The sequence below is a fragment of the Gossypium hirsutum genome, chromosome A12 (assembly GCF_007990345.1).
Source record: "Gossypium hirsutum isolate 1008001.06 chromosome A12, Gossypium_hirsutum_v2.1, whole genome shotgun sequence".
In the NCBI taxonomy this organism is placed as follows: Eukaryota; Viridiplantae; Streptophyta; class Magnoliopsida; order Malvales; family Malvaceae; genus Gossypium; species Gossypium hirsutum.
In genome coordinates this window covers 101,354,932-101,369,668 of record NC_053435.1, presented here as the reverse complement: position 1 = coordinate 101,369,668, position 14,737 = coordinate 101,354,932, and the positions used below count along the sequence as shown (strand labels likewise).

The 14,737-nt window shown below is 34.9% G+C and overlaps 2 protein-coding genes and 1 long non-coding RNA gene across 6 annotated transcripts; all 3 read right to left on the bottom strand.

Moving 5' to 3' along the window:
- Positions 1-1,490: 1,490 nt before the first annotated feature.
- Positions 1,491-4,838, bottom strand: LOC107933468 (uncharacterized). The gene is made up of 3 exons (XR_001693632.2): positions 4,427-4,838; positions 3,629-3,848; positions 1,491-2,327 (listed from the first exon to the last, which is right to left on the bottom strand). It is a non-coding gene; the product is annotated as an uncharacterized lncRNA (long non-coding RNA).
- A 610-nt stretch (positions 4,839-5,448) lies between these two features.
- LOC107933477 (derlin-1.2) lies at positions 5,449-6,999 on the bottom strand. 4 transcript variants are annotated; one of them, XM_041083314.1, is made up of 4 exons: positions 6,730-6,998; positions 6,510-6,645; positions 6,343-6,416; positions 5,481-6,095 (listed from the first exon to the last, which is right to left on the bottom strand). In XM_041083314.1, the coding sequence occupies exons 1-4, from the start codon at positions 6,744-6,746 to the stop codon at positions 6,074-6,076; spliced, it is 249 nt and encodes an 82-aa protein (XP_040939248.1). In that variant the 5' UTR covers positions 6,747-6,998; the 3' UTR covers positions 5,481-6,073. The 4 variants fall into 4 exon arrangements, with proteins under 4 accessions (XP_016721180.1, XP_040939248.1, XP_016721181.1 ...); XM_016865692.2 differs by having other exon boundaries at positions 5,481-6,023; positions 6,730-6,997; XM_041083315.1 differs by having other exon boundaries at positions 5,484-5,890; positions 6,730-6,996.
- Positions 7,000-12,635: 5,636 nt separating this feature from the next.
- Positions 12,636-13,847, bottom strand: LOC107933470 (F-box protein At5g07610). The gene has a single exon (XM_016865685.2). It carries the CDS (start codon positions 13,845-13,847, stop codon positions 12,636-12,638), a length of 1,212 nt encoding a protein of 403 aa, XP_016721174.2.
- Positions 13,848-14,737: the final 890 nt, after the last annotated feature.

The following is a 14,737-nucleotide window of genomic DNA, read 5'->3' as shown; positions in this document are numbered from 1 at the left end:
ACAAAACCCTTTTTTAAGTATTGTTGACTAGATTTGGTCCCTCCTACTCATCTTCTCTCCCACTCAATTAACCTTAACAAAATGATATTATTTTATTTAAATTTAATTACAATAAATATTAATTATAATTTTTTTACCTAACTCTAAATGAAATGAATATATTTGGAGCCCCATGTAACTGTTTTATTTTCAGATTTTTTTTGCTCTCAGCTACATTAATTAAGCTATAATATTTGAAGCCCCATGTTGTTTCCGTTTTTCTTAAATATTGATCTGTTTTTGTTGAGAAAGAATGATGAATATAGTACTAAGACAACCCAGACGAGCGGATGTGAATTAATTGTAGAAAACGATGATAAGCTCAATTTAAAAATATATATATATATAAAAAAACAAACATTCGACTGAACTTTTTGGCCAAGTGGATATGATTAAAAATAGTGAAAACAATATGATTAAAAATAACAAAAAGAAGCACATGACATGTGATAATGGGACATTATACTTCTATGTTTCAACAATATGCCTAAATGAAAATTAAGAGAACCATCCAGTGAATTACAACTCATTTTTCGGTTTCATATTTGTCTGATCAACAGCACAATATCACATGAACTCTCTCACTTTAAATTTTTTTTTTAAAAGAAGAAGAAGAAAGAATGGGAATTTGTAACTTTTGGCATCTGAAAATGAAGCATTGCACATGCAAATCTAATTTAGATTTGAAGACCAAAGGAAAGAGTAAATGAAATATGTATTGCTTCATTCTTTTTCCCCAAATTTCGCACTATAAAATATTTTTAGATTTAATAGTTCAGCGACACATTTTCTTTAATATTAGAATATCAGTCAAGAGTTGGGGACAAATTTTTTGAAAATGTGTGAAAAAATATATTAATTAAAGTTGACATAAATATTAAAAATTGTTTTTGGTTTAAGTGGTAAAAACAAAAATTTAATATGCATCATTATGGTAAAATTTTTTATTGATTTAATTGAAAAAGACAGGTTCACCCTCTCAACCATTTAAGTATAGATAGATACACTTCATTATAGTATAAAAATATCTTTAGATTGTATAACCTAATGATTTGGATTATTGGGAACGTTACTTTCAGTTGCTAGACTAAACACATATGCTGCCCTTGTGTTCAGGCAACAGTGGAAGTGGAAATTCCTGCTACGAATTTAAAGTTCAATATTTTTATCCTAAAACAATTGTTTGTTTTGAATTATGAAGGGGGGAGAGAGAAAGATTCCTCACAGTTTGATGGGGGCTAGTTGTAAGGCAGGGACCAATGAAGCGACTGAATGGTAAAGCCGAAGGGTGGCTTTGGCGATGTGGTCCTCATAAAATAATGGAACACTATACGTAATCATCTGCAGATACTTGTGGGAGAAAGGTAAGGAAACAGTGACTTTGGATTCAGGTCACTATCAGAACGAAGATGACAATAGATTCCATGGAAAAACTAGAGGGAAGTTAATGGTTTTCAATCAACAAACTATCAATCCATCACTTCTTAATTAATTGTCAGTTCCAACATCTTGCAGTTAATGAGTTTTTGAAACGAAACTCGGTCATTGCTATAGTCCTTGTGTTAACAGAAAAGATACCAATAATCTGGCATAACTTTGATTTTTATTTGGTTGTTTATTACTTATCATTTAAATACTTGTTATACCTCCACCGATTTAAGACACACAATAGACTACCTGAGGACTGACCTCCGCCCGCTATAGATTGGGCAGTTATTAGAAGCTTTGCCTTCCGTTTCAACTATCCCACCAAATGGGATGAAGCTGCTCAAAGAAGCTATCGACCCATTCCCTAGAAGGATGCCACCACTCGTTCCTCTAGGCACCCAATCTCCTATTAAGAACATGACTCTTGAGGCCACCGAACCCCGTGTGGGCTCAATTACTCCATACCATAATTCAAAAGGAATGACAATATGTCCCACGGACATCCTTTCCATGCATCTCACAATGATGACCTGATAGCGGGTCTGACACATTAATGCCATCTACCATGGGACCTCTCCTGTAAATAACCACCAGAATGAGGAGGAAGGAACTGACTCTTCAACATTCTGACCTCCATTCTGCTACTCTGCTCTCAGCGTTCACCTCCACCACCTTTACTTTCAATATTCTCTGGCTCTCCGCCCAGACAAGGTGAACCGACCTCCATCAACACCACTACATCCTCCTCCATGTCTTCTCGTTGATCCCACACATCAACAATACTATATCCCTCTTCTACCATTTTTGTCCTCTTCTTCTATTTAAACACTGTTTCTGGCTTGCCGTGGACTTCGAAGTCTCTGTACGGAATGAAAATATGGGAATTAGTTGGCAATTGAAGCATCCGTAATTTAAAGCGTGAAGACAACATTAAATATTTCTATGAGCAGATATAGATGACAGAAAACCAAAGAACAAAATGAATTGAGGTCTGGAGGTAACAAAAGAATCCAGGGAATGATTTTGCACCTCTGGAACTTTCAAAGGATGCGATTTAAAGCTAAATGATTCAGTTAATAACAGCATTATTACATAGTTAATGCAATTAAATGGAAGAGTTGCCAGCAGAGTTCAGACCATGTTTCAAACAAGTCAAAGAACCGTTCATATCCTTGTAAAAAAGAGTGATGATGTCCCTCCCAAGCAGGTGAACCCGGAAAGAACAATGTTTTCAAGCACCAAAGCAGAGGTATGGAAGATCAATCGCATTTTATGTTCCATTTTGAAAGTTATTGTGGTGCACATGTATGCGTTCTATGGAAAACTGTCTTCCTCAATGAACAATACTATTCCCCGCTCTACAACATGGTTTCCTTTCCTAACAAAGGCACGATTTAGGAAACCATCATTCATGTTAGAGAAAAATCCCATTGTTTCGAGGCATGCTATAAGCTCGACCAAAGTTGATCTACAAGCTTCCCTTATATACACTTGGAGAAACTAGAAAATTTACGCATTCATAAGTTGGCAAAGAAGATAGTGACAGATAAACCGAATGTATTCTCCCATACGATAGAACAATTTCATTTTTCTCCTTTATTCTTCCTTGATTTCACTCCATACAGGAGTTATTACTGTTTATTTGGCATAAAAGAAATATACAGCGAAGACGAGTTTAGATTGAAAAGAAAATTAAGAAACTCTGGGACCAAAGCCTATCATGGCACAGAAACTAGTAACATTTACCTACTCCATCATATAGATAGTACCTACTGTTGTAAAATTGTGGTGCAGGAAAGAAAAATTGAGGGAAATAAAATATAAACTTGAAAGTGTGATACACTGTCCTTAAAACCTTATATTTTTAAAGCAGTGAATCTATGTTTCATCATTAGAAGTCTTTTCCGAAAACCCAATTGGTAAGCACACAATGGGCTAGCCACCCAACTTAATTACCTAAATTATACATTATAATATGTTTGCAATGCGGGATTTCTAACTTTGCAAACTATTAACACCAACTTCCAATAACAAGGCGTCTATGAAAAATCCGAGAAAAATATCCTTGCAGTCCAATATATGTCATTTAATAGGATATATAAGTAACAAATAACCAAATCCACAAACGTCAAACGGAGGAGTAATGAGTAATGATGCTCACCTTAAAATAAGCTTGTTCCAGCTCCGAAACCCTGCTTTAGTCAAATTTTCAATAGTCATAGATCTTTGCTTTTCACTTCTCCCGGTCAGCAAGAAAACTTTAGAGCCCAAATTTAAAACCTTCTTCAAAAAGTTTCAGGCTAGGGTGGGCTAGGCTCTATTGCTGGTGCCATCTCCTCTATAACCACTTATTGAACTCAACAGGATCGAAAATCTCCAAGCTGCAAATTCACAATGAAACCCGCCCGCATTAGAAATTAAGCAATTTCAGTCCCACAAGAGAGCAACAATTAAAAAGAACAAGTTTGTAAACCTCCCAAAACCATATTAATATGAATGTTGTTCTCCTGCAAGAATGGTGAGAAAAATGATAGAATTATAACAAAGCACAAAAATTTGTTTCTGCCTAATCTTTTGCATCAAACTATCAAATCCAGTGCATGTCTGCTTATATTTCTCATATTCCCAAACAGCTTCCAATATGCAAAACAGCTCAAGATTACAGACAAAGGGATACATAAATTTCAAGCAAATTTCTTTGCTGAAATCAACCAGTTGTTTCGTGTGAAATGTGAATGGTGCTTGATTCTCTTCTTCTTCTTCTTCTTCTTCTTCTTCTTCTTCTTCTTCTTCTTCTTCTTTTTTTTTATAAATTTATTAGTAAGATTCCTAAGGCAATGTATACGTCTCAAAATTCTAATCCTAGCTCCCATAAAAGATACCCAAATTCCATATTTCTTCTACTTTCCCGCGTTTTCTTAGCAACCAAACAAAATTATGAAAAATTAAAAAACCTTACCCATAACCATGCTCAACGTAGTGGAGAACAAAGTTTCATCAATGTCAAAAACTCAAACGTGTTTCCCCATCTCCGCTCAGATACAGGCTCATTGCAAAAACCCTAAACTCAGCCTCAGTCAAAATCCTTTCGAGATCCACCTTATAACCTCGACCCATCATGCAATCTTTAACACAGAGGAAAATAAAATTTGGGAATTGAATGGAAATGAAATAGAGAGAAAAGAGAAGGAAAAGAAAATGTTTTTGTAACATAACGATTGCGGTGTGAAGAGGAAGAAAGAAAGGAAACACTTTTGGCGACGAAATCAAGAGCATGCGGTGCAGACAGTGGAGGGAAAGTCCGGTTGGAGGATGAATCTATGAAGGACAGACCGCACCATGTTTGCTGGACCCATTTGGTCAGCTCAGTCTGGTCAATCTTTTTCTTTTTTCTTTTTCTTTTTTTTAAATTACAAAATAATTTTGTATAATATAATTTAAATTATTAATTTAATGATAAAACATCTTTTACACTATAAAATTAATTAAAAAACATTGTTTTATTCTTGTTCAATCTTCTCTATTTTTAGTTTATTTATAATTTTGATCCTGAGATTTAATATTATTAGTTTACTAGAACATTTTAAATTGATTAAATATTTACATTAATGCAAACTACTCTTTAGAAAAAATTGGTCAAATGATTTAAATTTAATACAAAATTTGTATGGCAGTTAAATACTTAAAAATAAATTTAAATCAGCATTTTAATGCTATTATAAAAACAAAATATATAAATTATATTAGAGTGCAATAGATTAAAGTTATTAATATTAAATTTTATACATAAAATTTAGTTTAATGTGTGATTTAATACATAAATTTTAATTTGATACAATTATACATATTAAATTTAAATTGTGATTCATAGATGTATATGAAATTTTGATTTTGATTTAATTATACATATTTAAAAAAATATATACATACATGTATATTCATATTGGATTAATATAATCGATTGTGTATGTAATATATTATGCTAATTCAATAATGTTGTTTATGATTAGTGAAAATTGAATTAAAGTAACATTTCATCTGTAAAATCGTACAAGAAATTCAACATTAGTTATTGGATCATAGTTAATGGATAGTTTAAATTTCAAAATATAACATAGTGAACAAACTAATACCATAAAAACTTGGTAGAATGTAAAGATGGAGTCCTCAGTTAATGACCACTAAGCCGGTAACTTTTCCCCCGAAATGCAACGCCCTCGCCTGAATTAGGCTGCCTTGCTGAATTATCGGTCTGGTTCTGCTCTGACGGCGCCGTAGTTGTTCTGGCTCGATTACCATCGAGTCGGTAGCTTCTTCCTCGGAAAGCAACTCCGGCAGAAGGGTCACGCTGCACTGGAGAATTAATTTGGATTCCCTCCCCCCAGTACGCTACTAGTTTGTGTCTGCAAATGCTCATTAAGGACTATACCACACAGTTCAACATCCCACTAAAATTTGGTTAATCCATAAACGTACATTTACTTCATACCAAGCGGTTTAAGTTCCATCACGAGTGAGTTTGTTTCGATTATATTCATTGAAATTTATATCGTAAGCTGAAAAATAAACAATGGAAAGTAAGGATACACCCATTATAAATTTATATTCATTGAAATTTATATCGTAAGCTGAAAAATTTATCTTGCTCTGTCAAATTAAACTTTAAATGTTTTACACTATTTTCTTCTCTAACTAAATATAATACTGCAAGGTTTGTATCTTCATCATGTGTCTGGATTATTTGTCCATATATGTATAAAGAGGTATGATTCTTTAAATATGGAAAAGGTTAAGCATACTCGCATGAGACATATACTTGAGCCCACTAATTCTAGATAACATAGAAGAGTAGAGCCGAAAGATTTAGGTACTGACATCATTATAAGACGGACGGCGAAAAAGGGTGAAAATGGCCCAAGGAAGAAGAAGTTGGTGATGAGCCTCCAAACCTGCAACAAAAGAATATCAATGATGAACCACAAAAAAAAAAAAAAGAGCTCTCCAAGTTGTAAATTTGATTAAAAAAAAGCTTACAAGTTTACCTGGAAACGTTTAAATACATCTTGGTAAGAGAGAGCTATGTTCCAGGGATCATAAAGGGCAAGATAGAAGGCGGAGGTGGTCATCAAACAGGCCACTCCATAGAACTTGCTCACAGGCGGCAACGATTGATAATATCTGATTATATTTGAAGCTAACACACAATTAGAACCAAAATATTAAAAGAAAAGTATCTAAATCAGACAAAGGAAGAAAGGTTACTGTGCTGGTGTAGACATTGCAGGAACAACTAATAATGCCTTGGGTTGTGCAAGATCATAAGAACATGATCATGGACTTGTAGTAGTGGTGGTGGAAATACCAATGGCGTGACTTTTGAGTTTGGCAATGATCAAGTCAAGAGAAAAACCATAATATTCCGAGTCGTCTCTTTTAATTGTGCTAGCTCATTGGACCAACCATTCTATTGCAATACCCGGTTGGTTCAGTGTTTGAAAATTTCTTGGTCTGACGAAGCACACATAAATGACCAATTATGGTCAATATTTATTGATGGAATTCGTTATCTGGTCCATTTTTTAAACACCATCTGATATAGGATTGCACGCGGACCAAGATCGAGTTGCCAAGTCACGAGAAACTCCTACGAAAACCCTAAACAATTAGATCTAAAACGAAACAGAAAATTAAAAGATTAGATTTTTGAATTTTTAGATCTGAAATAAAATCCCCAAATCAGCAAAGAATCAAATTGAGAATAGAAATAAGTGTTAGGGTTCTTGAAACCCTCAAGGAGATTGTGATTCTGCCCAATTGAACACCAAGATAGTTTTCCCCAAATTTCGACAATCTAATTTCACCCAAAAAGAGTATGGAAAAACCCTAGAAATTGGGGATTTTTGGGCTGATTCCTTAAGATAGAAAAAGGCTGAAAACACAATAAGAACAGAAAATAGATTAGATAATGATTCAGCACAAGTAGAAATAAAGAAAGAATTGACAGTAAGAAATTAAAAGATAAGTCCTAAGAAGCCTTGAAATCTCGAAAGATCTCACAACTCCCTTCAAACGTCTCTAATCTCCCCTCCAAAGAATATCAATGGCAAGAAGAAGGTTGAAGATGGCTCCCACAATCAAAAAGATTGTTAAAACAACTTCTAAAGAAAACTCAAGAGAAAATCCTTGAAGAACTCAAAGAGAATTTTCACTCAAATCAAATCTGAAATTTTCAATGTAATTGTAATGTAATGTAGGGTGACTGGCCAAGCCATATAAATAGGCCTTTCAAATGTTTTCCTAATTTAATTAGAACACTAAAACTAAAACTAAAAAAAAAAACTCCTAATTATTTTAATATGGAAATTCGGCCAAAGGGTCTTTTATTTGGGACTCTTGGACTGAATATAAAAATTTAAACTAAGTAAAATAAATAAATAAATAAATAAAAATAAAACTTTACAACTTGGGCCACTTTGACAATTTGGCCTGATTTTCAACTAAGTATGGGTGGATTTCTTGATTGGGCTTGGAATCTTCTTATTGGGCCTTGCCCTTAAGAATTTGGGCTTTTGTGACTCGTATCATTCCCCCCTTCCTCAAAAAGATTCGTCCTCGAATCTAAAAAATCAAATGAACTCGACTTTCCTCTATCGAACGGGACTAATGGCAATTGAGTCCACTGAGAAGAATAGCCATGAGATAGTAAATAGCAACGGAAATAAGCTTGTAGTCCAATTATAAGCATAATAGAACAGGTATAACGCATGTGAATGGATAGATTCAGATTACCATGCAAACAATCTAATTTACTCACCATTGCCTCGTCAAATATTTGAAACAAAGATGGACATGTTTTAAGGCATTCAGTCGTCTCACATTGTTCCCACAAACCATGAATAAATTGCGAGTAATAAATCAAATGGTAAACATAATCGTCACAAGTAGGTATTTGAAAAGATTCACATGGTTCACAGAGTTGCATAATCATACCATGCATTAATCGACGGTCTATAGATTCACTCACACATGTATTATCAAAAACAAGAATCTTTTTATCAACTATCAAAACAGATAGATCATCAATAAATAAAATAGGACAATCAAGCACGTTTCGATCTAAGTGTTCATCAACACGATCTTTATCACTATCCGAGGAGTACAAAAGTGTTTCAAAGGTTTCAAGCATCTTACCTCGATAAGCAGAAGAATAAGGGTCGATTTTACCTTTTTCATTTAAAACAAACCTTCGCTCATCGGGGGCATAGTGTAGTCGAATCTTCGTTGTTGAGTTAACGTTTGTCAAATGGAACTCAAACTTCATGTACAACCACATAAACTGTTTAAGGCACGAATATAAATTGAAAACAAATTTGGAAAATTTCGTTACCTTATTCTCTAAAACAGATTTGGACAAATTCAAGGATTTTACACAAGGTAAATCAAGAGAATAACAAATCACGCTTCTTTTCGTAATGACTTTATCAACCACAATCGAAGAGTAACAATTAATCGGATCAAAATGAGGGGATCTTTTAAGAACTAAGTCACCAAAAGTTTTATCAATAATTTTCAAATCTGCACTGGACTCGGTTTCTAAAATTTCCTTACCTCGCTTACCTTCGGGATCATGTAGTGTGATTTCATCTTTGCTTAAGTTGATCGTATGAAAGCGTCTTTCATTTGAGAGGTATTGAAGTTGAAAGTTATCTTTCGATCTTTCGGGAACCTGAAAAGTAGCAACACAAGAAAAATTCATATCTTGGTTAGTGGAAACATTCCTCACTACCCTTTCCATGTCTTTTTCTTTTGTTTCTTTTCTAATTCATTTTCTCTTCTTTCTTCAATTTCTTTTTCACTCTCAATCTCTTTTTGCTCTTTTTCATTCTCTTTTTCTTTTTCCTCACTTGTTTTAACAGAATTTTTCAGTTTGATTTGGTCCTCATGGACTTGTTCCGGAGTGAGCGGCACTAAGGTGAGTTTCTTTCCTTGATGCTTGAAAGAATACCTATTGGTACGACCATCGTGAGTGACTTTTCGATCCAGTTGCCATGGTTCTCCTAGCAACAAATGGCAGGCTTGAATAGGCATTACGTCGCACACAACTTCGTCTTGATACTTACCGATAGAAAAGGCGATGCGCACTTGTTGAGTGACCTTAAATCGGCCTTCGTTGCTAAGCTCTTGTAGTTGATAAGGTTGTGGATGCTTGGTAGTGGTTAAGCAAAGCTTTTCCACCATCGTCGTGCTGGCTACGTTCGTGCAACTTTCACCATCAATAATAACTCTACAAAGCTTCCCTTGTACATGGCAGCGAGTATGAAAGAGATGTTCTCGTTGCTGCTCACTCTTTGGTTTTGCCAAAGAAGGTTGCTCACGATCATGAAAATCATCATCCATTCTAGGGACACGTCGAGGGTCGCGCCTATGGGGCTGGTTATCCCGATCTTCCTTGATTGGATATCGATATTGAGGTTCTTGATTCAATCGTACCTCATTGATGGTAGCAGTCAAGGCTCGAAGAGCAGCAGCCTGTTCATCCAACTGTTGTTGGAATTTTTTAAATATGTCACTATTATTATCACCTGTAGACATTTTTTTAAAACCTGCAAAACACTCAACACTCAAAAATAAAAGTTATCAAACCTCACCGTTAATCACTCAAAAAGAAAAAATCAAATTCTCAATGAGGTCGAATTCAATCTTGTGAGTTCTTTATCAGAGTTTATATCAACCAATTAGAGAGTGTGAACCAAACTACCAAAGAATCCTAATTTGCACTAGGATGCCAAAAACTGACGAGACACCAATTGATTCGTGTTGCACCGAGGAAGAAGTTGTGCACACGTTTAAATCCTACTAACACAAGAACCAAGAAGGTGTTAGATAACGTAAAGGAAGAATAAAGGTAAACAAATGAAAACCTACAGCTAAGAATCAATAAAAATTGCTGAAAACAGAAAACCCGAAAAACTGCGGAGTAACTTGACAATTTCGTTCGAGGTGTTCCCGATCTCCAAAAATCACGAAATTAAATCTGGAGTGTCCTTATATATTGAATTTTTGATCTGGAAATTTTGGGCACCAAATTCAACCCGCTGAATCTTTTTTTTAAAATTTTATTGAATTTCGTCTTTTTTGATTTTTTGACTTTTTGACTGATTTTTTGCGGGAATAATTTTTTTATATTCAATCACAGTGCCAAAAACATGTATGTAAAATTTCAGATCAATCGGACAACGTTTACCCACTCAAATGAATTTTTTTGAACAATTTTCTGGGTAAAACTGCTGTTTATGCTTTAAAAAATAGAGATCAGTTTAGAAATCAACCAAGAACACCCAAAACGCCCAAAATCTGATACCAAATGATATAGGATTGCGCGCGGACCAAGATCGAGTTGCCAAGTCACGAGAAACTCCTACGAAAACCCTAAACAATTAGATCTGAAACGAAACAGAAAATTAAAAGATTAGATTTTTGAATTTTCAGATCTGAAATAAAATCCCCAAATCAGCAAAGAATCAAATTGAGAATAGAAATAAGTGTTAGGGTTCTTGAAACCCTCAAGGAGATTGTGATTCTGCCCAATTGAACACTAAGATAGTTTTCCCCAAATTTCGACAATCTAATTTCACCCAAAAGAGTATGGAAAAACCCTAGAAATTGGGGATTTTTGGGCTGATTCCTTAAGATAGAAAAAGGCTGAAAACACAATAAGAACAGAAAATAGATTAGATAATGATTCAGCACAAGTAGAAATAAAGAAAGAATTGACAGTAAGAAATTAAAAGATAAGTCCTAAGAAGCCTTGAAATCTCGAAAGATCTCACAACTCCCTTCAAACGGCTCTAATCTCCCCTCCAAAGAATATCAATGGTAAGAAGAAGGTTGAAGATGGCTCCCACAATCAAAAAGATTGTTAAAACAACTTCTAAAGAAAACTCAAGAGAAAATCCTTGAAGAACTCAAAGAGAATTTTCACTCAAATCAAATCTGAAATTTTCAATGTAATTGTAATATAATGTAGGATGGCTGGCCAAGCCATATAAATAGGCCTTTCAAATGTTTTCCTAATTTAATTAGAACACTAAAACTAAAACTAAAAAAAAAACTCCTAATTATTTTAATATGGAAATTCGGCCAAGGCTTTTTTATTTGGGACTCTTGGACTGAATATAAAAATTTAAACTAAGTAAAATAAATAAATAAATAAATAAAAATAAAACTTTACAACTTGGGCCACTTTGACAATTTGGCCTGATTTTCAAATAAGTATGGGTGGATTTCTTGATTGGGCTTGGAATCTTCTTATTGGGCCTTGCCCTCAAGAATTTGGGCTTTTGTAACTCGTATCACCATCTATATTATTTTTAAAATTCAAGAGATTTTTTTTATACTAGGAAGCAATTAAATTATAATGGAAAAGGGGTTTACTGATCCAAATTTAAACTTCATGTCAATTAATTTGAAACACACAAATTTGCTATTGAGCCAATAACTTAATTGGTGGATTGATGAGAATTAAAGGTAGATATCATGGAAAATCGAGAATTTATTATGAAACATTTCATAATATTTGATAATATACAAACTTAATTGTATATTCAAGTAGCTACATAGGTCAATTTACATTCAATCAAAATCTTTGTTGCATAATTGTGTGTGTGTGTTGTAGTGTTGCAATCGTTTTAGCTGGAACAGTAGTTAATGACAATTGACAATAGGTAGTTGGTAGGTGAGAATTCTCTCTCTCTCTATATTATTTATGTAGATATAGTTGAGCTGTGATGGAGATTCATTCATTCGACTTATTCCCAGAAGAGCTCCAATCACTTTTTTTTTCTTTTTTTTTGGGGGGGGGGGGATGTTGTCACCTTTGGTCAACCCTTGATTTCTGCACTAAATTGTTATCTGGGTCGATATGAAATTTCGTGGACCCCTTCTTTTTCCTTTTTTTTTCCCCTTGTCTTGCCAAACAATCAGACAATTGTAGCCTTACAGGCCTGTGGTTATTCCATAGTTGGTGCCGCAAACAATGGTAATGAACATTTATATTATTTGGTAGTTAAAACTGACATTAAACTTGACACTATTTTCACAAAACAACATCCAGGCTCACACCCTTGGGGTTACCTGGTAACTAAAAAGCTTGCTAAATCCTGAAACTTTCAAACATTGGCTAAAGTTGTAATATAGGGATAAGCATAGTCATATTCGAAGGTTGTACAACCTTCAATGTCTGTGCAATCAGGAGCAAAATCATGGAGCAATGTGGACGTTTTGTCTTTGAAACTGTAGGTAATGACCTTTCCGGGTACATGCAACACCATGAAAGGCGATGACGACCCTTGTCCGCTTCCTTCACCAACAACAATGGCTAGTACTCTAAATGCATAATAATCCCAATGCTCTAATGCGTGACAGTTGCTTTGGGTCATCTTCGGATTTGCTGAAATCAGCGCATTAAGGTCGACTTGATACTTCACAAACCATCCAGAGAAGTTATTTTTCATCTCGTAAACATTAAACTGGCTGGTACTATGCTTGCAACTTGTTAAGATAAGATGCAGGCGACCTCCGCATTCCCCGAAGTATCTGCACTTGGTCTGTTGGTCCCAATCATCTGGAATTTTAGGCATTGGGATCTCTTGAAATCTCTCTTGATGAACATCAAAGCGTAGGAAAGACCCAGAGTTGTTCCTCCAATGAATACCACCACAACAATAGACCCCTTGACTGAAATTATTAACCTTGGAAATTTCACTGGAGAAACTCCATTGATGAGTTTCAGATGAGTACATCTCCAGCTGATAAAGATGAGGAGATGTCTCTGAACTTCGAACAAAAATGACTCTGTAATGTACCGATTTCAAGGGGTCAAAAGCTAAAATAACACCGAAAATAGTGTTTGGACTTTGAGTTCTGTTATCTGGCTTGGGAAGGGTAGTGTATTGGTGTGTGGTAGGATTGTAGATGTAATAGTTTCGGTTGTATTCTCCTAACCGGTTGTTGCTACAGCACAATAACAAGCCATTGCAGGATTGCAGAATCCTAATGCCTGCAGGGTCATCAACAAAAGTGAAAGATTGAACTGATGGCTCCCGAACCGGGTTTCTATCTAGTGAAAGGAAGTGGTACTTGGGCTTGTTTAAAGATAACTGCATCTGCAAGAAGATGGCAGAGGGAAACATCGGGATTTGATTAAGACAACGAGAGAAGTAGGGGCTAGAAATCAGAGAAAGCCAGTGTTTCGATACGTTTCTGAATCTCATGAGAGACTTTCCTGGGAGACGAATGAGAACGTTAATGAGAATATCATCGTTGTAGCCTATCAACTCGTTTGATTCGGTGTATGAGTTTGAAAACTCTAGTTTTCCCATGGAGATTGTTTTTGTACACAGTATGTTGTGCTAGACCCTGAAATTCTCATAAGGCTATTCCATACTTCCCCTTTATATGAGGTGGATTCTGGTTGAATTATCTAAAAGGTTAGTACAAGAAAAGTCATTGGAAGCTGTTCTGCAATTGCCAAGCAATTCTTGGAAGATTACATAGCAGCTTGGTATGGTTTTTTTTGGAAAGGAAAACTCAGCATTCATACATCAGCATCTTTGATTCTTTGACCATGAGATTCTTACGTGAAAAACAGACCAGACATTGTATATGTAAAAATGTTGGACTCGGAATTATCTGTTATATTTTAAAGGAAAATCATTGACCTCAACGTCTGCAAGGCGCCTGATTCAATTAGATATGAAGTTGTGGAGAACTTTCATGTACAGCAGCAACTCAGAAGGTTCAACATAGCGTGAGATATCATAATTTTACTAATCAAACCCAAATCGCTGGGTACATTTTTCCTATATGTGGACCCACACCTTACATTGAGAAAAAACATGTAGCATCGTAGAAAGGATTGTACGAAACAGTGACGCCACGTCATCTGTATCTATTTTCAATAGTTTTATGTCACATCAGTACTCTTATCCTGAATTTCAGGATTTCACCCTAAAAAAATCAAATCCGAATTAAAATACTAAAATTCAGGATAAAATCTTGAAATTCAGGATAAGAATACTGATGTGACATAAAACTATTAGAAAGGGCTACAGATGACGTGGCGTCACTGTTTCATACAATCCTTTCCCGTAGCATCAAGCAACACTTAGAATTTTCCAACATAGACATAGTCACTTTCACGCTAAAGTTACGCCATATTTTGTTATTGCTACTAAAAAAATGAATAAATTAATTTTTATATTGCTATTAA

Coding starts and splice junctions, on each gene's coding strand:
- LOC107933477 (XM_016865691.2), bottom strand. Junction 6,417..6,509: donor ATGTATTTAAACGTTTCCAG/GTAAACTTGTAA, acceptor CTTTTGTTGCAG/GTTTGGAGGCTCATCACCAA.
- LOC107933470 (XM_016865685.2), bottom strand. CDS start 13,847: ATGGGAAAACTAGAGTTTTCAAACTCATACACCGAATCAAACGAGTTG.